Source organism: Perognathus longimembris, chromosome 17 (assembly GCF_023159225.1).
Source record: "Perognathus longimembris pacificus isolate PPM17 chromosome 17, ASM2315922v1, whole genome shotgun sequence".
Lineage (NCBI taxonomy): Eukaryota > Metazoa > Chordata > Mammalia > Rodentia > Heteromyidae > Perognathus > Perognathus longimembris.
The window spans coordinates 20354238-20376939 of NC_063177.1; the positions used below are offsets into that span (position 1 = coordinate 20354238).

At 47.9% G+C, this 22702-nt stretch overlaps 1 protein-coding gene across 4 annotated transcripts in view; it reads right to left on the reverse strand.

Moving 5' to 3' along the window:
* The window catches only part of Ksr1 (kinase suppressor of ras 1), a 141262-nt gene that overhangs the window by 38989 nt on the left and 79571 nt on the right, over window positions 1–22702 (reverse strand). For 3 of the 4 annotated variants that reach the window (XM_048366796.1, XM_048366795.1, XM_048366794.1), the window contains exon 2: window positions 15420–15560. In XM_048366796.1, the coding sequence (XP_048222753.1) occupies window positions 15420–15560 (141 nt within the window). Of the gene's footprint in view, window positions 1–2512; window positions 2525–4784; window positions 6004–15419; window positions 15561–22702 lie in introns of those variants that run through there. The other variant, XM_048366798.1, reaches the window with a different exon arrangement.

The window sequence follows — 22702 nt, forward strand, 5'->3', positions numbered from 1 at the left end:
TAGCCTAGTGGTAGAGTGCTTGCCTCACATATATGAAGCCCTGGGTTCGAATCCTCAGCACCACGTATACAGAAAAAGCCACAAGTGGCACTGTGGCTCAAGTGGTAGAGTACTATAGCCTTGAGCAAAAAGAAGCCAGGGACAGTGCTCAGGCCCTGAGTCCAAGCCCCAGGGATGGCAAAAAAAAAACAAAGAACCATGAGGTGAAAGTGATGAGGCAGCCATGCTTGAATCAGGGCATCCCCTAGGATCCAGGGTCCCCGGCTAAAAGAAGTGCCTAGGAGGCCCAGGAACCATGTGGACTCTAGGAGTGGCCCTGATAGCACCTGATATCATGACTCATCCAGGCCCCACAGGAACTCAGAACCCGCCAAACCTTACACACAGATGTACATGTCCCCCTCCACTCGCCCAGGCACAGCCAAGTCTTAATAATTTCAAACCCAACTCATCTGGGTAATCTCTAACCACCTCCAGCAGAAGTGAGTTCACAGGTAAAGCAATGCATTCAGAAACTCCCTCAGATCTGAGAGCCCAATGACCCAGGAGGGGAGCTCGCCTGTGTGCATGCCTACAGAAGATGCTAGGTTGTCTCAAAGCCAAGGGTAAAGCCCCTCCCTCTGCTATACACTGGAGGGCTGGGGAAAAGATGAGCTTCCTGGAGAATTACTGTCCACTCCAGCTTCTAGGAAAATGTGCAACCAGCAAGGCACTTTCCTTCCAACTGTGACTATTTTCCAGTGAGAGACATCAGGTTATTCTTTGATAATAATGAGGAAGCCAGACCCACTGAACACCCAAGTCACCCCAGCTGCTTCATTTGTTCATAATAGGGATGACTGCTCTCTGTTCTTTTAGCCCATCTCCCCCAAGTCACTGGCAGTAGCTGGTGCCACGGTCCCTGCTGGGTATCAGATGGTACTCTGGGACTTACGAGCAGCCACGGGGCAGTCTGAGTCTATATTTAGAAACTTGGGCTGGCTAACACAAGGGCCACCCACACTTAATGTGGGCCAGTGAGGAGGGCCGTGGACACGCCAGGAGTCCCAATGCCAGGGTGTAGGCCACATATACACAAACATGCTATAGTCCCAGCCAGGGTGAGGGAAGACCAAGACCCATGCATGCTTCAGGTTTCTGCTCAGTCCTCAAGTCTTAGAGCACATGTGCCAACAGAATAGGTGCTCTGAATGGTGTGCAAGGTCCCCTGCCTAGCACCAGACCCCTAGGCTCTCAGACCTGAGGGAGTTTCTGCATGGCTTTACCCAAACCCAGGATCTTCTTAGCTGCGGATGAATTAAAGAGCGCAAAAAAGGACCCTTCTACTTTCCATTCTGCACCCAAATAGCCAAAGACAATATGCAAACCAACGGTGGCTGTGTTCCCATAACACCTAATTAGGGATGCTCAAGCTTGCAGTTCATATCACTTTCATTTCACAAAATATTCTTCTTTATAGACCATTCTTGGTTTACAGAAAAACACTGGCCATCTAGATAAAAACCATAGTTCTTTGGTCCTTTGATCTACAGGATCACTGGACCACTCAACAGACACACGCCAACCATGTTGGGCTCCATTTCCTGATGGCCCCGGGCTTCTTAGCTTTCCCACTCCCACCTCCTTCATGCCCAGTACAGCATTTCCAAGAAGGAACACCCAAGACACTATTCTGGCCAGGCCCCCATCTGCCATCCAGGCAGCCTACATCATCCGTCATCTTCTGTGTCATCAGCACCCATCTCTAAAACCACTTCTCTTGCTATCATTTAAAAAATGGTAGATAGGTCCAGCATGAGAGGAACACAAACATACCCCAGAGGCTAGTGCTCCCCTGAGACCACACTTCCCCTAAAATAGAGGGGGGGAGGGGTGGCTCTCTAGGTCACTTTCCCACTTCAGGATGTTTGTGGATTGCAACAGTGAAATTAAAAATAGTATTTGAGAGGCTTAGGGAAGCTGGGAGGATCACAAGTTCAAAGCCAGCCAGGGGTACCTAGCTAGATCCTGTCTCAAAAGAAATGAGAGGCTAATCAAAAGGAAGAATGGGGACAGGGCAAGATAGTCAGCAGCCAAAGAGCATTATAAACCCTTGGGTGACCCTTTGCTTCTGGGAAACCAGCAAGTGGGAAAGTCCCACCCTGCCCCAAACAGGGTCATGTAGAGCTGAGTAAGTCAGGCTCAAAGGCAAGGAGAAGCCAGAAAGCAAGGTGGGGGACAAAGTAGAATGTGGCTAGAAGGCCTCCCAGGCACCAGAAACATCCAACCCACTGCCCCAGGTTGCAGCCCCCCAGATCTGCAGCCCTGTCTGGTGTCCTCTGTTGATGCATAAGGAAGGTCAGCAGATCACAGTGAGTGAGAGAAAGATGATAAGAATATTCTATCCCACCCCAAACCACAGCCCAAGACCCTTTTCCATGAAGGACAGCGGAGTAAGGACAGCGGAGTAATGACAGCAGAACTGAAATTGTTCCAGCAAAATAGGTATTACAATCCTAGACACAGATGGCACAAGGCAACTCTCCTGAAGGTTAATTAAAGCCCTGACAGAAATAAGAAGCTGTGTCTGTCCTTCCTTCCTCCTTCCCTCATTTCCTCCCTCCCTCCCTTCCTCCCTTCATGCCAGTCCTGGGCCTGGGGTCCCTGAGCTTTTTTGCTCAAGGCTAGCATTCTACCACTTTAGCCATAGCTCCACTTCAGCTTTTTATTGGTTAATTGGAGATAAGAGTCTCACAGACTTTCTTGCCCAGGCTGGCCTCAAACTACAGTCCTCAGATCCCAGCCTCCAGAGCTAAGATTACAGATTACAGGTGTGAGCCACTGGCACCTGTCTCTCAGTCATCTTTATTGCTTGCAGGTCCCCAGTATCCTCCTCCCCTTCCAATTCTCCATTTGTCCTACCTACTTCTGCCTCTTTCAGACTTAAAGGGTGAGAATTCTGAGTCCAGCCAGTACAGCATGCCCAGAGTGGCAGGTAGGTCGCAGCCATGACTGGCCAGGGATAAGCCACAGAGCCTCCACCAGAGAGCTATGCCCCCTCTTCAGAGTGACGTTTGTCATCAGCAGAGTTTCAGCTATCATCCAGGTAGGGCATGAAAATGAGCTCAGAGCTAGAGACCTGAGAACCAGGCTCTCTGCCTATGAGCAAGGCTGTATTGTTATAGAGTCCATGTGAGATCTCCCAGGAGATCCTGGGGGTAGATAGCCCCTGTAGTTTTCCAGGATGCTGAAAACAACTGCCCTATGGCAGCAAGAGGCTCCAAAGTTATGGGAGCCCAACTGAGTAGATGGCCAGGGCCCAAGCCAACAGGCCATTGCCATAGCTACTGGGTTCTAAGGGCACCAAAGAAGCCAATGGAAACCCAAGAGATCATGAAGAAACCCTTTGCCTACCAACGTCAGAGACAGACTTCAAAGGGGCCTTTGAGACAATTGAGTCCATTGCTCATTTTACAGAGGTGAAAAATAATGCCCAGAGAAGGGAGAGGACCAGCCTGTGTCCCCCAAAATAGCAGCAGGATTAGGGCCCATTTTCTACATCCTTGCCAGGAACCAACGCCAAGATACTGAGTAGGTCCACAGTTTCCACACCAGGCTTACCTACCCAAAGTTAAAGGGCCCACTCCTTCCAGGTGTTCTGAGTTAGGCCAAGAAGGGAGCTGAGGGGAAATTCCCCTGACATCTGCCCTGGGAATCATCTCCACAGGTAGCTGCCTGAATGCTAAGACATGCCTGCCTCACGGGCGCAGGGCCGAAGCAATCCAGGGCAATTAACTCTCCTGTGACAGAGCCTGGCAAGTCTCTAACATGCTGGTGGCTTTGAAAATGGTGGGCAGGTAGAAATCCTCAACCCTGGGTTCTTGTGCATTCTGTCTACATCCCCTTTGATGACAAAGCACTTTTCTTTGGAAAAGGAAGATGCACACCCGCCCCCCCCCCGCCATCAGTAACTATACTTCAAACAAAGCCCAAGTTCCATGCCACTATAGCTCACTGATATATTCAGCAATGATAAAACAATAGCTATAGAGCTAGATGCTGGTGGCTCATTACTATAATCCTAGCTACTCAGGAAGCTGAGAGCTGGGGATCAAGGCTCAAAGCCAGTCTGGGCAGACTTCATCTCCAATTAACCACCAAAAAGCCAGAAGTGGAGGCTGTGGCTTAAACAGTAGAGTGTGGGTCTTGAGTGTTAAACCTAAGGGAGAGTGTGAGACCCTGAGTTCAAGCCCTAAGATAAACAAAAACCATCACACGCACACGCACACATACATGCACACAAACACATAGCTGTGAATATTACTGCCACATAGAGAGTGGCCTGGGCACCTACCTTCAGCTCTAAGGAAATTCAAGTTGAAAGACATTAAGGCGCTCACCTTAAGATATGGCAAGTGAGGTGACAAGGCTGGATGGACTCCTGCATGCTCCCAAGTTGGTACTCACAGTCTATTTGATGTGACTTCTCTGGCCGACCAGAAGACTGAGGGGCAGGGCCGGCTCAGCCCACCCAGCCACAGCTTCCAAGCTTGGGGACTCCCTGTAAATGTGGCAGGCCCAAGACTAAAGTGTATGTCCTTTTATAACTAGAAAAGGCCCCAGCCATTTACCAGAAGGATGGGAGCTGCTCCCCAGCCACTATGTCAGAAGCAATCAAAGTCCCCTAGCATGCAGATTCCTCCAGACACGCTTTAGAGCTGGTTAGCAAAGTGGGAGGGGTGTGGTGTGCCCGTTCTGGGGTATCTAAGCGAGTCCTCTGAGCCCAGACCCCTGAGGGCGCCTACCTCCTCCAGTGGGTGTTGGCATAGGCCTTGGGCCCCTCTTGACAAGATGGGTCGTGGGGACCCTGTGTCCCTCGAAGCCTTGGCTGTCACCCAGCTCCACAGGCAATGCATGGTGCAGGACCCAAGCGCAGGGCTCTCGGCAGCCCCCGCCCACGGTGCAGAGTCCCGGGGAAGAGTGAGGCAGGGAGAGGGGTTTCTGTTTTCATGGCCGTAGTGAACAGTCACTAGAGCCAAAAATAGTCTGTGCCTGGAAGCTGGAGAGTCAGCACATAGCTCCCAGAGCAGGTGCTGGGTGAGAGGCACCCAGCGGGTGGCGGGGGATTGGGGATCTGGGATGCCAGGCCACAGATGCAAAGGGCTGCCTTGCTTGTTGCCTTACTCCAAAAGCCAGGATCTGTGTTAACACAAGACACTGTCATCTCCCAGCGCCTAATGAGTCATGTGGGGAACCCCTGCCCTTCATGTGAACTCTACCTACAGCCTGTCATGCATTTAGGGCCTGGTGCTTTAAAAACTCACAGAAGAGCCCTGAGAAGTGCAGCAAGCCGTGAATGGCACACGAGACAGCTGCAAAAGAGCATGCACAGCTGTTAACCTGCTCCCAGGGTCTCCCCCCCGCCACCAAACTGTAACCCTCCCTTATCTATGAGGAAGACCAAGGACAGCAGTCAGATGCTGGCTAACAGTGCCCGGCACAGTTATGTAGGGGTTTCATTCTCCTTTCCAAGCTTTACTATCACTTTGAGTTTTCCTACAATGAACATTTGTAATTAGATTTAGAAAAGGCTACTTTAAAACATCTATCATTTTTAGAGTAAACAAAAATAAGGTAAGATTTGGGGCATTACAGAGGGATTGTCTAATGTGGACCTATCCCTAAGAAGTGTATGAGAATATCAGTAAGAGAAAAAAGGGGGGTGGGCAGAGGAGGAAAAGGAAATTTTTGTGTCCCAGCTCTGCATCCAGACTTCTAGGATACAAATTCTGGCTCCACCACTCATGACTTCTAAGTGACATGTCACTTCATTTCTATATCTCTATGGTATACAAAGATAACAGCATTGTCTGCTCATAAGGATACTGGAAGAACTGAATGAGACATGAGACATCTCAGGTATAGCACATAAATCCATCCTAACAACAACAGAAGACTCACTAAATTCACATGAAGCAGGCATGGTAGTACACACCTGTAGTCCCAGCTACTCAAAAGGCAAACACAGGAAGATAGAGAACTTGAGGCCAGTCTAGGCATAGGTAAGTGAGACCCTATCTGAAAAACCAATATGCAAAAGGGATTAGAGTGTGGCTCAAGAGGTAGAAGGACAGGAGGAAGGGAAGTAAAAGGAAGAAGAGGAAAGGAAGAAGAGAAAAGGAAGTAAAAAGGAAGAGGGGAGGGGAGGGGAGGGGAGGGGAGGGGAGGGGAGGGGGAGGGGAGGAGGGGAGGGGAGGGGAGGGGAGGGGGAGGGGAGGGGAGGGGAGGGGAGGGGAGGGGAGGGGAGGGGAGGGGAGGGGAGGGGAGGGGAGGGGAGGGGGAGGGGAGGGGAGGGGAGGGGAGGGGAGGGGAGGGGAGGGGAAGGGAAGGGAAGGGAAGGGAAGGGAAGGGAAGGGAAGGGAAGGGAAGGAAGGGAAGGGAAGGGAAGGGAAGGGAAGGGAAGGGAAGGGAAGGGAAGGGAAGGGAAGGGAAGGGAAGGCTGCCTGGCTAGTGTGGTGACCTACACCTGTAATCCCAACTATATAGGAGGTGTATCAAAGGATCATGGACTGAGACCAGCTCAAGCAAAAAGTATGACAGGTGAGCTGGAAAAAATAAGCAAAGCACAAAGGAGCTGGGAGTATGGCTCAAGTAGCACAGTGCCACCAAGTTAGTATGAGGCCTTGAGTTTAAACCTCAGTACTGAAGAAGAAAAAAAAATGGCTGCCTAGTAGGAAATGTGCCACATAAAAGTGTTTTTTTTTTCCCTCTGAATAGTAAAATTATGATATGAACATCAATAAACAGTAATTTTCTATATTTTTTCATATTTTAGAGACATTAAGAAAATCCTAAAAACAAAACAAAAAACCAACCAGATCTCTTGAGTTTTATTTGTTCTGTATTTTATAATATAATTTTTTTCCATGAGAAACACTATTAAAAACAAAATCTCAACTGGGTGCCAGAGTCTCATGCCTATAATCCTAGCTACCCCAGTAGGCTGAGATCTGAGGACTGCGGTTCAAATCCAGGCTGGGTAGAAAAGTCAGTGAGAGTCTTATTGCCAATAAACGACTCAGAAAAGGCCAGAAATGATACTGTGGCTCAAGTGGTAGAGAGCTAGCCTTGAACACAAAGAGACCCAGGGATAGTGCCCAGGCCCAGAGTTCAAGCCCCAGGACTGGCAAAAAGCAAAACAAAACAAAAAACTCAGCTCACCTACTGTATTCTAGAAAGATGATCTCTGCATTCATCTTTGAGCCATAGGCCATGAGCCCTGTCCCAGACCCAAGTTCTGCTGAATGATGGGAAATGAAGGCATGGCAGCTACCTGAGGCCACCAGGTGACCTTCCCCATATGAAGGAAGTTCCTGTCCAGAGGCAAAGCTCTTTGAGCCAGTTCTCTATCTCCTAGCCTAGTGAGTGGTTATAGCATGATCATGTGACCAAAGCCAAGTCTCCATGTGCCAAGCAGCATAGGGCTACACAGAACACTCATGTCCATGACTTTTCAGACTGCAAAGGACCAGTGGTGCCCCTCCCCCCCCACACACAAGCATAGAAGGAGGTACTTTGACTTGGGATCAGGAATTAATTCAGTTGGATCAAGTAATATCCATATATTCTATGAGGACAGGAGCTCAGTGTCTAGAAGTTACCTGGCATGCAATAGTGCTAACCATACTCACTGCAGTAACTGAAAGAGGCAGATGGGAACACAGACCTAGGCCCTTGGCCCTGAAACTACATCCCTGCATTTCTCCCTCTCCCACAGCTGTCAACTGATTGCACTGTGGCTATCTGCAGACAAGTTCATCCCACCACCTGTAAGCCTCCAGATAAGACAAGTTTGCTCATTAGCCCCTGTAATACTTACTCTGGTTACCTGGCACAAGGGGGTCAATGGAGACACAGTGAATAGATGGGAAGAAGGAGAGAAGAAAGATGAAAGGGAGGGACAAAGAAATAGAAATGAAAGGCAAGTCAGGTACTGTTGCCTCGGGCCTATAATCCTAGTTATTTACTCAGGAAGTTGAGATCTGAGGATCACAGTTCAAAGCCAGCCAAGGCAAGAAAATCTGTGAAACCCTTATCTTCAATTAACCACTAGAAAACTGGAAGTGGTATTGTGGTTCAAAGTAGTAGAGCACTAGTTTTGAGCAAAAGAGTTCAGGGACAGTGCCCAAGCCCTGAGTTTAAGCCCCACAACTACTACCACCACCACCACCAATGACAAAAAAACAAAACAAAACAAAAAAACAGTTTAAGAAAGCTACTTATGTTATGCCAAGTCGTGAAACGACCACCAAGAAGACCACCAAGACTCAGACATTCCGAAATGCAATAGCAAGGCAAGACTTTATTCAAGTGGGCTGCAACTCGGGCCTCGTCCTACCCACTGACACAGTGAAGGTTAGGAGGGAGCCTCGAGCTGCGATTATACAGAGCTTATAAAGGCAAATGACAAAGTTACAGCAATCAGATGTTTAAGCAAGCAAGATTACGGTACAAATCTGATTGGCTCAGGGCTCGAGGTATTCTAGGGGCGGTTAGAGTTAAGCATTCCCAGTCGTTAGAGTTCTCGACCGGCTGGGCCCTAATAAGCTTGTCCTGGGTTTGCTCACAGGGCCTGCTTATTTTCAGGTTCACGTGGTAAAGTGGGGTTCGCGTGGTAAAGTGGGGCCTGACTTCTGGCACTTAAGTTACATCACTTATTTAGTAGACCCCAAGTGGGCTGTTCAGGTAAAGCATCCTATGATAAAACTACAAAACTACGTGTGTGGTCGGAGCTGAGGGTGCCTGGCTTTACATTAATTACATGACCTGAGTTTGAATTCTGTCCTTAAGCTTGCTTGTGATGCTGACCACTCAGGCCACTTCTCTGAGCTTCAGTTTGTTAAATATAAAATAGAATTGTGAGTTTCCCCTCCCCTCTCCCCCACATAAGCATTGAATAGGATGACATACATAAAATGCTAGCCTTGCCATGTGCCCCCTTCTTTCCACGTTCCAGCTTTAGCTCTAGGCTGGGTGAAAGGTGTATGCCAGCTCACTGCTTAGGTTCTGGTTCCCCATCTTAAGTGAGAAAGGAGGGACTCTGGCACAGAGAACTGAACTGGTCTTGAGATCCAGCACCCAGTCAATTGATCACACTTTCTCTTACCACAGGAAACTACAGATGACACATACAAGGGCCTGCCAGATCCCTCCAGGAGACTATGAAGGTGTGAGCTAGGAGTTGCCAGTCAGCAAGCAATGCTGTAAGAGTAGCCAGGGCCCCTGGCTCTGAGAGGGAAGGGGGACAGGGAGAACAAGAGGAAGTGATAGGAGAGAAAGGCTCAGAAGGAGGGCTACAGATTCATGTGTCCAAGAGCCAAATACTAGCATCCTTTCCTGATTTAGATCTTTTCTTTTTTTTCTTCTTCTTTTTTCTTTTGGTGCCGGTCTTGGAGCTTGAACTCAGGGCCTGGGCCACTATCCCTGAGCTTCTTTGGTTCAAGGCTAGCACTCAACCACTTGAGCCATGGAACCACTACCAGCTTTTCCTCAGTAGTTAATTGGAGAGAGAGTCTCATGGAGTTTTCTGCCTGGGTTACCTTCGAACTGCAATCCTCAGAGCTCAGCCTCCTGAGTAGCTAGGATTACAGGTGTGAGCCACCAGCGCCTGGTTTAAATCTTATAGCTCCTCCAGCAGTAGGCTTCTACTTTGGGGCCAAAAAGAACCATGGCCACTCCCAGACAATCAGAAGCCAAGAAGAAGGTGGTAGCTCTTCTCATCTCAGACACTTGGAAAACAGAAGAGAGAAGAAAATGAGACTTGGCTGTCAGGCCCATAACACAAAGCCCCTAATCAGATCTACACGCATCTTCAGCTCAGAAGCTACCCTAAGCTAAAGTGTAGCCAAGGACCTATGGGTTCTCCAGGTTTTGCAGCAGCTGGCTCAGCCTGCTAGAATGGATTCCAGCTAGCACTCACCATTTCCTTTAACAACTTCCAACAGGGAAATGACTGAAGGGGGGAAAAATGGCTCTGAAATCATTTCCCCAGCTATAGGCAGAAGATGAAGCTGGGATGTTTAGACTTAACATGTGGAACATGAAAACTATCATAATGCCTGAAGTAGGAAGTGGGGCTTGCCTTCCCGTGGGGAGTAGCCCTCTGCATCCTCATGCCTCCGACCCAACTCCAAGGCCAACTCTGCCTTCTCACCAATAGGCATTTTATTTTCCTTAAAATAACTCCCGCCAGCTGTTGGTAGCTCACACCTGTAATCTTTACTCATGAAGCTGAGGTCTGAGGATCAAGGCTCAAAGCCAACCTGAACAAAAACGTTTATTAGGACTCTTATCTCCTATCAACCAGCAAAAAGCCAGAAGTGGAGGTGTGACTTAAGTGGTATGAGTGCCAGCCTTGAGTGAAAAAGCCCAATAACGGGGGGAAAAAACCTCCAATATTTCTCTCTCATACATATTTCAGGTATGAAAGCCACCCCTGTACTCTATGCATGGAGTTCCCTTGAACAAGCCATTGGACAGCTAGTCTCCTCCCAGACTCTTCTTTGGTGCTCTAGTGAGGGCAGTGCCAACTTTCTAAACTCAAGGTCTCCGCAGATACTTCCTTAGTCTGAGTACTCTTCCCTGTCTACTCTTAGTCCTTGAGGATGCCACCCCTGTGTCAGTTTTCTCAGGGTGACCCACTGACCCTCCCACATCCCAGGCTGGCTTCTGTCATAGCACCTAGTGCCATTTTTCAATCTGTATCTCACCCAAGCCTGGGGCTCCCAGGTCAGGGTGTATGTCTGGGGTCAATCTCTCAGCACAGGGCACTGCCCACACAGCTACTAGCAGTATTGCTCAGTATAGTGACAATTAATGTCTTCATAATTTGTAACTCATTAACAACAAAACAGGAGGCAAACTTCAGGTTCTTGTCATTTCAAGTGTAATCACATTCAAAGGGGGCAGTGAAAAGCTCTACCACTGCAGAATTCTATTGGGCAGCTGCACCGTGCATTAGAAGCACTACTACATTCCAGATGTGGTCACGTGTCAGCTTCCAGCTATGGATTGTCAGGGGCCTATGACCCCAAGGTGGCCATTGGAGCAGCCTAACAGCCAAACAGTAGTAACATTCCCAAGACTCTTGAATGAAGGAGAGTGCTGCTAATCAGGGGCGGTGCTGGAAGGACTCTTTGGAGCCCTGGCCCCTCCAACCTACAATCCACTCAGCTTTCCTTGAGGAGGCCATCTCCCCTGAAAAACCAACCACCTCTGCCAGGGCTCTTTCTGAAGGTGACTCATGGGAACTGGACAAGGCTAGAAAGGTGGCTTTTTGGGGCTATGATTTCTGTATTGGTCTCTCTTGCAGGATTTAGACTGAGAGCCAGAGCTAAGCATCACTTATGTCACCACTCACTTAGAACCAAATGCTTGTTCCTGAGGATACCTGTCATATTATGGTGAAATACACTCTTTCTATGTTTTCTACTTCATTCATTCATTCGTTCATTCTTTATTTCACAGTGCTGGGGGGTTAAATACAGGGCCTTGAGAATGCTAAGTTCTACTAGTGAATTACGCCTCAGCCCTTGGTTTTTTTAGATAGTGTCTCAGTATGTAGTCCAGGCTGGCTCACAATCTGCTCACAATCCAACTCCCTCTGCCTCCTTAGTGCCGAGATTTCAGATGTGTGCTATCTCCAACTACATTTTTTTTTTTTTTTTGCCAGTCCTGGGGCTTGAACTCAGGGCCTGGGCACTGTCCCTGAACCTCTTTGAGCTCAAGGCTAGTGCTCTATCACTTGAGCCACAGCACCACTGCCTTTTTCTGAGTAGCTTATTGGATAGAAAGAGTCTCAGGACTTTTCTGCCCGGGCTGGCTCCCAACCACGATCCTCAGATCTCAGCATCCTGTGTAGCTAGGATTACAGGAGTGAGTAACCAGCGCCTGGCTCCAACTACATTTTTAAAACTTACTTAATTGTATATCTAGCTAATCTATGTCATATCAGGCCTAATATTCAATGAGGATTTTGTGGCAAGTAAGTCAGAGCTGCCAAGATACCACATAGAGCTGGTTTTCCAGTGGGAAACCCATACACAAGTACACAAACAATACACAAGTGTGCTAGACAATTCCATCAGGGTTGATGACCAAATATACTGCAGTGCACTGCTAGAGACTAAAGGGTGGGTCATCTTTAGATCCCATCAGCTGCAAAGACCATCTAGGGAAGTAGTCCAGTGAACTTCCAGTGGCAGATGAGTCATGGAGCACTCCAGGGAGGAGAGGAGCAAGTGCAAAGGTCAGAGGACATGTGAGCAGAAGAAAGGAGCTGGGTGGGGTGAGGTGGAAGAGAGGCAGGCAGAGGCTAAAGCTTCTGAGGCATCTCTTGAGTCATTCCAGGTGGGAAATGGGATGAAGGAGTAAATGGTTAAACGGGGAGCCTACTGAGGGGCTGCTGCAGATGGCCCAGGAGTGGGAGTAGGGAGGGGTGGGTAAGTCTATAACCTGTCCTGGGTGAGATCGGGAGAGTGATCAGGGCCAGCTCCTAGTTTGAGCAATCTGATGGTGAAAATACAACTTGATCCTGCGATGGGCAGATGGGCCATCTGTGTACAAAGGGAAGCAAACAAAAGCCCTGCCCCAGACAGGTTAGCTGGTGAGCTGCCTCACAATTTCCAAATGTAGTGCTCACAGGATAGCCAGAACTGCTGCTGTCTCACTGTGACCCTCCATTCCCACAGGGCTCTGCATCCCAGTGAGCACCCCAGTTCCCAACCTCCAACTAGCTTTAGGGTTGTATTGCCTCTGCCTCCCTGATCCCTAGATCCTAGCTGGCTGCTCACTGACCGACCACCTAGTGCAGCCTAACCACACATGGCTCCTGACTCCGGTGTCTGCTACACCTCTGGGTCCAGCTGGGAGACCTCTGTCCTGGCTGCCACTACAAAGTTCACCAGAGGCCATAACAGCACCTGCAGCTGGACTCCAAGGTACCGGCTTCTGCCTTGGGAAAACCAGGCCCCCTCTCAGATGAACATGGATGAGCTTGAGTCTCCTACATCATTCAAATGTCTGGAGAGAAAGAAGTCCCTTGGGGAGCAAGGGCATCAGCCAAAGACCTCATATCTTAGGACAAGAAAGAAGGCTTGAATTTAAGAGTCCAGAAGATTGGTCGCTTTCACAAGAGCTGTTATCAGGCCACAGTGTCCCCAAGTAGGTGTGGAGATGGCCACATCTGTCCCTGAGATTGTGTTGAGAGGAGCATGGTGAGCCTCAACTAGGGGACTAGAAAAGCCATTTGATTCTTCAGTGTACAAGCCCCTGGCTTTCTATCTGTGTCTATCACACATTCAGTCCTCCTTCCTGTACAGCAGAAAACTGTCAGGCAGGAAGGTGGGTGGGGAGATGGATGGAGATTGTAGCTCATTATCTACATTGTGTGTGGGTATCTGTCCAACTGCTAAGCTCGAGGAATTAAGTGTCTCACAAACAAGTTTCCTTCAACCTTTACTTCAGCCTACCCTTTCAGTGTAAGAGTCAGTGACCGTGTGCCATTGAAGGTCACCAGAGCCTGGAACAGTTCCAAGGGCTTCTCACTGCTGAACATTCCTGTGGGGCTCATAATGACTTCTCCCTCCATGATGAGAACCTTTGAAGTTGTTGTCACTTCCCATGCGGGAATCTCTCCTAGGGAAAACTTATGTCTACAAATAGCTTCATGACCACTATTATATCTACTAATCAACAGCTGGAACTAACCCCTGCCTGGGCCTAATAAATGTATCAATGTAACATGAAATTGTGAAAACAAAGGAAAAGTATGTTGGTTATTCAAAATGTTTCAACCAATCATGCCAAAAGAAATATAACACAAGCCACACACTTACATTTTAATTTTTGAAGAGTCACATTTTTGTTTTTTGCCAGTCCTGGGACTTGAACTCTGGGCCTGAGCACTGTCCCTGGTTTCTTTTTGCTCAAGGCTAGCACTCTACCCACTTGAGCCATAGCGCCACTTCCAGCCTTTTCTATATATGTGGTGCTGAGGAATTGAACCTAGGGCTTCATGTATATGAAGCAAGCACTTTACCACTAAGCCATATCCCCAGCCCCTGGAGAGTCACATTTTTAAGGTTTGGGGGGGTGGGGGGGGGAAGCAGTGATAGAGTTTGAACTCAAGGCCTTGACCTTTCTAGATAAGCACTCTACCACTTGAGTCACAGCCCATCTGAAATTTAATTTTAATAACATATGGCCCAAATTAAAATATTAAAAGCTTAATGTAAAAGGTTATCCTGAGGGGCTGGGAATGTGGCTTAGTGGTAGAGTGCTTGCCTAGCATGCATGATGCCCTGGGTTTGATTCCTCAGCACCACATACACAGAAAAGGCCAGAAGTGGTGCTGTGGCTCAAGTGGTAAAGTGCTAGTCTTGAGCAAAAAGAAGCCAGGGATAGTGTGTAGGCCCTGAGTTCAAGCCCCATGACTGGCAAAAGAAAAAGTTATCCTGAGACTATGGTTCAGTCTTTTTTTCTTTCTGTGTCCAGTCTTCAGGCCATAGCCCATCTCCTAATATACTCTGAAATTACAGCACAGCTCCCCTGGACCAGCCAGGTCCCACATGCTTGTTACGTAAGTACATGGACAGCACAGACCTTGCCCACTGCAAATCTCATGAATGCTTCTGTGTTAGGGGAGGAACAAGAAGGAAATACCAAGATCTCCATGATCAAAGACTTTCTCTGAGTGGCAGGAACACATGTGATTTTCTTATCTTTCTATTTTCCTAGATTCTTATATACATGGAATTTGTTACTTGTTACAGAGTGGCCAGGGCCAATCTTCTATGTGTCAGAATATGCAGGAGATTGTACAGGTCCATGACTGTGTGAACCACACCATGTGCTACTTTATGTCCACATGCACCCTCCAGTCCCCTTGACCTGGTCTCCTTGGTTACTGCTTTTGTTAATTGTTGGGCTGGGGTGGGTAAATTGGATGGCTGGAAGAAGACAATATGCCAAAGCAGTCAGAAACTCTACAAATCCTAGTTGTGATTTTAAACAAATTACTTAATCATTCTGTAGCTTGAATTTCCTCAAGCATAATGACAATCACTTCCTTCAAGGATTCTGTGAAATGAGACTTACGTTTTCAGTGTTTAGCACAGAGACTGCCACACAGCTGAGGCTTCCAAGAAAGGTAGTTGTTGTCATTAGGAGGAGCAAATAAATGACCTGAATCCTCAGACTGCGCAGTTTATAAAAACAATAGCACCAACCACATTCACCGGGTCCTCCCACCCCACCACCATGTTCCCTTCTGGTACAGCATACCACCCAGAGTCTTAGCCACCTGCAGCTAGCTCTGAGGTTTGTGTGTGGTTCTCATCTGGCCCCTCCCCCTCTGTCTTTAGCTTGAGTCTCTCACGTACCTGCACCACCTCGGGCCTCACGTTGAAGGTGTAGAGCCAGTCGCTGAATCGTGGGTAGCTGTTGAGCTCCGCAGTCCTGTCACTGGGGGCCACGCTCAGTTTGCACTGCCGCTGCTTACAGATATACCGTACCAGCTTTGCCTGCAAAAAATCCAAGACAGAAGAAGCCAAACTGACTGGTGGTTCAAGCATGTGGCGGTCTGAGCACATTTCAGGGTCCCCTTGCCACCATTCCCAAAGCAGTAAGGCCACAAGTGGAAAGGGCAGTGCCAGGAAAAGGATGGACTGGAAGTTGTCATTGATAACTTGGGGCCTTGGGAGGCTAGGAGGATGCCATAAACCTCCTAGATCAGACAGGCTGGCTTAGGATCCACCAAGCTACTCTGGTTCTGTGGCCTTGGACAAGTTACTTGACCCTCCTCCAACTCCCAAGAAAACCTGTTTCCTCCCTTACAAAATGAGGATAATAATGGAAACTCTCACTCCCTCTCAGAAAGGTTAAGACAGACAAGCTCTCAGCTCACTGGCAGCAGACAGCACCAGACGTGGTAGCTGTGACAGCTCAGTGGGGGTGGCCCTGAACTCCCATTCTCAAATGGGCTTTTAGAGGTGCACATCCTAACACCTAAGCAAATTCCAGACACACGAGTCTTTCCAAGGGAAGCCTGCCCAGACTTTGAGAAGACTCAAGTAAGATTACATTAGAACAAGGACAGCCTGACCTAGGTCAAACTCAGACAAAGCTTTATGGGTTCTGATCAGGACTGAGAAACATGCAGGTGGGGCAAAACATCCAAAGAGAACACAGCCAGGAACAGGTTAAAAAGAGGGGCAGGTAGAGACTCCTCCGGCAACACGTGCCTCACCAAAGCCAGCTGGGACCCCGGCAGACTGCTCTGCAGGGTCCGGAGGCTCTGAGTGTGCCTGAGACAGCAACAAGACTCTAGTGGCCTCCAGCATGGTAACTTCCAGTGTAACTACAAGGCAAGCAACATCCTCAGGGTCTGGGAATCCATTGCTCTGAGACTCTCAGGTCCTGTCCAGCTGCCCCTCTAGAGTTTTGTGCCTCGTTAATTCATTACTTCACCTTCTATCTGGAAAGATCTCAAATACAGTTCTCTTACAAACTTAAAAATTAATAATAATAGCAATTTGTGTGTGTGCACGCACGTGTGCGTGCTTGTGCATGCACGTGCGTGCACCTGCCAGTACTAAGGCTTAAACTTAGGGCCTACGCGCTCTCCTTGAGCCATTTTTTTGTTGTTGCTGCTATTGTTGTTTTTCTCAAGGCTCATGCTTTACCATTTGAGCCACAGCAACATGTTAGGCTTTTTGGTGGTTAATTGAAGATAAAAGTCTCACAGACTTTCCTGCCCAGGCTGGCTTCGAAACTCAATCCTCAGATCTTAGCCTCCTGAATAGATAAGATTACAGGCATATCCACTGGTGCCTGGCTGTAACAAATGATTTTAAATTGCAAGTATTTAGAAAGGCCCCCCAATTTCCAATTAGGATAGAAACTTACAACCATTAGTCAATGGCCTCTTTGGTGGTCTGAGGAGGTTCACACTCTCTTTCAAAGCACAATACTTTTACATTTATAAAATATTTATGATTGTAAAGAAAATCAGTTTCAAAAAGCCTGCCTCATTCACAGACTTATTTGACATGGTTTTGACAAAATGAGGTCAAAAGATACTTAAAAAATTTTAAATCAAAAGAAATTTCCAAAGTTTAATTCTCACATGTACATGATACTACAGTGCACTCTCAGTCTGTTCTGTGTTAATGTCAAATATGTTTCATTCATCTGACTCCCTGCATGTTTCTCTGGCCTTAATTGTATGAACATTTGCCTTCCCCAAACAGCAAATGGGGGCTGAGAATGTGGCTTAGAGGTAGAGAGCTTGCCTAGCATGCACGAACCCCGGGGTTCCAGTCCTCAGCACCACATAAACAGAAAAAGCCGGAAGTGGCTCTGTGGCTCAAGAGGTAGAGTGCTAGCCTTGAGCAAAAATAAGCCAGGGACAGTGCTCAGGCCCTGAGTTGAAGCCCCAGGACTAGCAACCAAAACAAAACAAACAAGCAAAAACAGCAAATGCTGTCCAAAAAGCAAGGCAAAAATGAGTGTGCTTTGAAGTGTTGAAGTGAAAAAATTAAATTTGTTGAATATCTGCAAGTTTTTAGGTGATATTATGGAAAACATGAGTTAAACATCTGCAGTATGGAACCCTGCGTGTCCAGAGCACTCACAGTTTCTCCTTCACAGTGGTCGCCTTGGGACCACATCCCTGCGGATAGTCTACTGTATACTAAATATGCTCATCAAAATATTCCTTATGGGGGCTGGGAATATGGCCTAGTGGTAAAGTGCTCGTCTTGTATACATGAAGCCCTGGGTTCGATTCCTCAGCACCACATACACAGAAAAGGCTGGAAGTAGCACTGTGGCCCAAGTGGTAGAATGCTAGCCTTGAGCAAAAGAAACCAGGGACAGTGCTCAGGCCCTGAGTTCAAGCCCCAGGACTGGCAAAAATATATATATATTCCTTATGATAGATTGATAGGGTTATTGTGTTAAATCTCTACTGAAGTGTTAAATAACATTAGCAACAAGCCTAAGTGCTCTAGCTTTGCAGTTGTGGCAGGCATAAACTGCTTGTTCAGAGAGCTCCAGAATTGTCTAGTGGTATGAAAAGATCTGCGGGGCTCCCACCAGCCCCCAAGTCACCAGTGTTTGCCAAATGTACCTTATTACCTCTGCTAGGCTGAAGAACGTATTACATTCATCTCATTAATTAAAATTTAATGAACACTAAAAGTGTATCCTTTTTTAAAAACCAAATTCACTGACCCTCTTCATTCTATCCATAGACCCCAGGGAAAGAACTCATGTGTTAAGGGTGGACATGAATGGGAAATGAGACCTGTAATGACAAAAAGTTAACACACTACTACCTGAAATTTCCCTCAAAAAGTAAGTTGCCAGTTAGATCTAGTAATGCATACCTGTAATCCCAGCAGGCTGAGGCAGGAGGATCTAAAGATGGAGGCCAGCCTGGGCTACATAGTAAGACCCTGTCTCAAAAAAAAAAAGTAGTCTGGTCTTATCAATACTCAGCCCACTAGGGGTCACTGGCCGTCTCTGTGAAGGTCCCAAGCTGTGAATTCTGCTACTGCAGACTGCCAACAGTTTGTTAGCATGTGGGGACACTGAATCAAAACAATCCCAGTCAGGTGCAGTTCTGGTCTTCAGCTCTGGTGCCAGCCCACAGGCAAACCTGGGGCATTTCTGCCTTCCACAGAGGCTCACAACTTCTTATGTGTAAGAAGTTAATTTGGTGTCCATTAGGAAACCTAAGGCTCTGGGAAGAGCTTGAGGGCATGAAGGTTTAATGTGCAGACATAAATGTCGCCTTCATCCAGTGCTCTAGGTAGGGCACTCTGGTCCCTCATTCCGTCTTAGATCCATATCCCTCCCTTAGACAAATTCTAAAATCAGGGCCCCACCTCATTCCAGGCTCACCTCCATTCCATCCCCTTTCTGCCCCATCCAGCTCTGGAGACACATACCCCTCAGCCACCCCCAGCAGCTATTCCTCAGCTACAGGCCTAGTTTTCTACCCCTATACTCGTCCTCAGCTCAAATTGTCCTTGATGCCCAGTGGGCCATCTCTTCATCAAGGCTTCCCCCACCCCCTAAATGAGGATCTCTGCTCTCCTCTTGTGACACTAACAGCCTGGACCCACAGCAGCCTTACAACTCAAGCTAACACCCTCAAAGCTGGCTCTCGCAGGAATGGGTCAGAACACATACTTCTGAGATGAGCAGATCCAAATCTGCCAGTTACTGGCTGTTTGTTATCCAGGGAGTTAATTTATTTTTTGAGTTTCAGTTCACTCATCTGCAAAACAAGTGACCAGTTCATACTGAAGATATGGAAACCCCCCAAAAGACATGCTAGGTTTCCATGTTCTGTATCAGAGCCAGCCAATGTCCACTCTACTCATATCTGTCCCAACCTGCCTGCGCACGTGGCTGAGGAGGAAGAAAGCAGCCAGTCCTCCCCTTTTCCAAACTGATCCCACGCCACAAATTCAGAGGGCTGACCAAAGGCAGGCCTATGAATCAAACAGTTGCGCAAACTCAAAACCACAGTAACCAAAGAGGCTGGCCTGGCACTAACAGAAACAGTAGTAACAACCATCCATCACCAGCACAGGGCAAAGCTCTACGAGCAGTTCACGGCACATCCATGCCACATGGGGCTTTCTTTGGCCATGGCTACCTAGTCTAGTCTCAGCTGGAGTTAGCAGTTCAGCCTCTCTAACCTGTTTGGCCCTTTTTAGCCCCTACCTTGTGCCAGGTAGGCTCTTCCTAGGGAACCCAGCCGAGGCTTGGCTTAGAAACTCTTTCCTCCAGGAATTTCCCTGAAATGGATCACAGATCTAATTTCTCAAGTGTCTTCTTTCCTCTTTAAAGACTGTGGAATCTGGGAGGCTAGGGGCTAGGTCTGCACTCTTGATCATCACTAGAACCTCAGGAGCCTGCACAGTGCTTTGGCTTGCTGTCTGTGATTTTAAAACCCTGGTGAAGTGAATGGAAAAGGGAACACAGAAACTTTTGGGAGCCTAGTCAGACACATGTGCTTATCAGAATGGCTTGGAAAACAAAACACCAACTGGGCAAGTGTTAAGTCAGAAGTTTAAGAATCTCAAAAACTGGGACAAGCTGGGCACTGGTGGCTCATGCTTATAATCCTAGCTACTCAGGAAGCTGAGATCTGAGGTCAACAGTTCGAAGCCAGCCTGGGAAAGAAAGTCCATGAGGACTCTTAAGCTGGTGACACATATCTGTAATCCCAGCTATTCAGGAAGCTGAGATCTGGGGATCTGGGAAGCCAGTCCATAAGGCTGTTCTCCCCACCCCCAAAAATAGAAAAAAGCCAGAAGTGGAACCATGGTGCAAGTAGTAGAGCTCTAGCCGAGAGAGAGAGAGAGAGAGAGAGAGAGAGAGAGAGAGAGAGAGAGAGAGAGAGAGAGAGAGAGGAGAGAGAGAGAGAGAGAGAGAGAGAGAGAGAATATTAAGGAAAGGAAAAAGAAAAAGGAAAGGGCACCCAGAGACACTACCCAGGCCCTGAGTTCAAGCCCCAGGACTGGCACACAGGTACAAAAGCCCAGAAGTGAAAGAGGTGTGACACGCTCAAGTAGTAGAACCAGTAGCTTTGAGTGGTAAAAGCCAAATGAGAGCATCAGAGCCTTGAAGCCCTGGGAGCAGTCAGCTAATGTCCCTCCTTCCACCCCCACCCCCACAGAACCAGGAACAAATTCCCCAGTAAAGGTGTGGGGTTTGTTATCACTATTGTTTGTCCACTTTTTTCAGTCCTTGGGAATTAAACGAGGACTTCAAGCATGCTACACACAACCACTGAGCTATAGCCCTAACCTACCTTTCGAAAAGGTTGTTGGGGATCTCTGCTAAGACACCCCAAAAGCAGACCCAAGGACAGGCAGAATACTCAGAACCTGAAGTGACTGACCACTGCACCTAGAAAACGAGTGAGAGGAATAGCGACGCCTGGTGTGCTGTGACTGCTCTCTGCAGATCTGGGCTCTGCTGTGGGGCACAAAGTACGGCACATACAGCACATACAGTACATACAGCCTCTCATCACAGCAACATGGAGCCACTCTCACTTCTCAGAAAGTTGTGGCAATCTCAGAAGCACCAAAGGGCCACTTTCCCAGACAAACCACAGCAGGGCCTGCCAGCTCAGCTTAGGGGCCTGCCAAGGGTCCTTTCATTGGCAGCATTCTTTTCTCTTCACCACAAAAACCACAAGATACAAATTTTCCGGAATAGAAAAGCACCTGAGGTTCCAGTGATGAAGTGCCAGCAGCACTAGGGGGCATCATTAGTATGCTGGTAGAGGTCTCCCCCCCAACTCATTGTTCTTTCCCTTCAGCTTGTCTCCCAGCCCTGCCCTATACCCAGCCTGGTTTCCAGAGAACAGAAGAGTTTCAAGCCAGCCCACAGACAACTGGGTGCGGCCAGATACCCAGTACACAGCACACACTCACTAAGAGTCTTGGGCTACACCTAGGCACTTGGTCCCAGCTGACATTCAAGGTCGAAGATGGAGAAATTGCTTAGCTCAGCTTAGTCCTCACCACTTTGAACAATAATGACATTTCAGAGGTCAGGGCCATGTGAGCTGCTATAGACAAAAAAGTTCTTGGAAAAAGCCAGAAAAGCCTATGGGGCCCTATGACACTATTTCTGGTTACCTCAGCTGCACAGATCCATGAGAAAGAACTCTTGCTCTCAAGACTACAGGGCAATTTCAAAGCCCCTGGCTGCATAAGCCCCATGTGAGTGAACACAGCAAAGAAATTTCAAGTGTCAGACTTAGTTTCTTTGGTGGGGGATGGGGTGGGAATAGAAGGGGATTTAAGATAGGCTCTCACTATGTAGAATGATCTAGACTCAATGCCATGATCCTCCTGCTTTGGTTTCCCAAGTGCTGGGATTACCCCCACCAGATCCAGCTAGGTCTCGTAAAATAGGACTCATCTGCAAATTAAGATTGATCCACTTGAAAGGCCAGTGCAAAGATTTACATAAAAAAGTATAGATGAAAATGTTCAGCAAAATGCCTGCTCTGTGGTGGTTGCAGTACGTGATATCCATATCAATCTGTCTTTAAGTCCTCTCTTATTATCTCCTGGGCAGGAGGGACAATGTGGGTAGAATCATACCCATCTTTTGATATGAGACTAAAGAAGACTCTGAAGTCTGACACTGGCCTTGAGGGCTGATGCTGGAATGTGCACATCAGATATATTTGTTCTAAAAGCAGGAAGGCTACAACCTGGTTCACCCTGGCTCACTTGGCATAGCCTGAGCCCTTCCTCTCCTTGATGCTCTTATTTTCACCATCAGCAATAAGCAACCTGAGTGGAGTGGAGTGGCATCAACTCTGGGAACACTGCTTGCTTTGATGACCACCTGCACACCTATCAACCTCAAGGGCCACCTGCCACCCTATTTGCTCCAAGCATGATCTGAAGAGGAACTTCCCAAACAGAAGCTGCCAGGAGTTGCTTCAGTGAAGGTGAGGCTTGTGAAATATCCCTGAGGAGTGTGGGCCTGGCAAAGCAGATGTTCTGCAGGGCAGACACTGGAACCACTTGCCACTGAGAGGAAGAAACTCCTGCTGGGAAAGGAAGCAGCTCCTGAAACTCTGGGATCCCCAGCAATACATCTTATCTGCTCACGGACC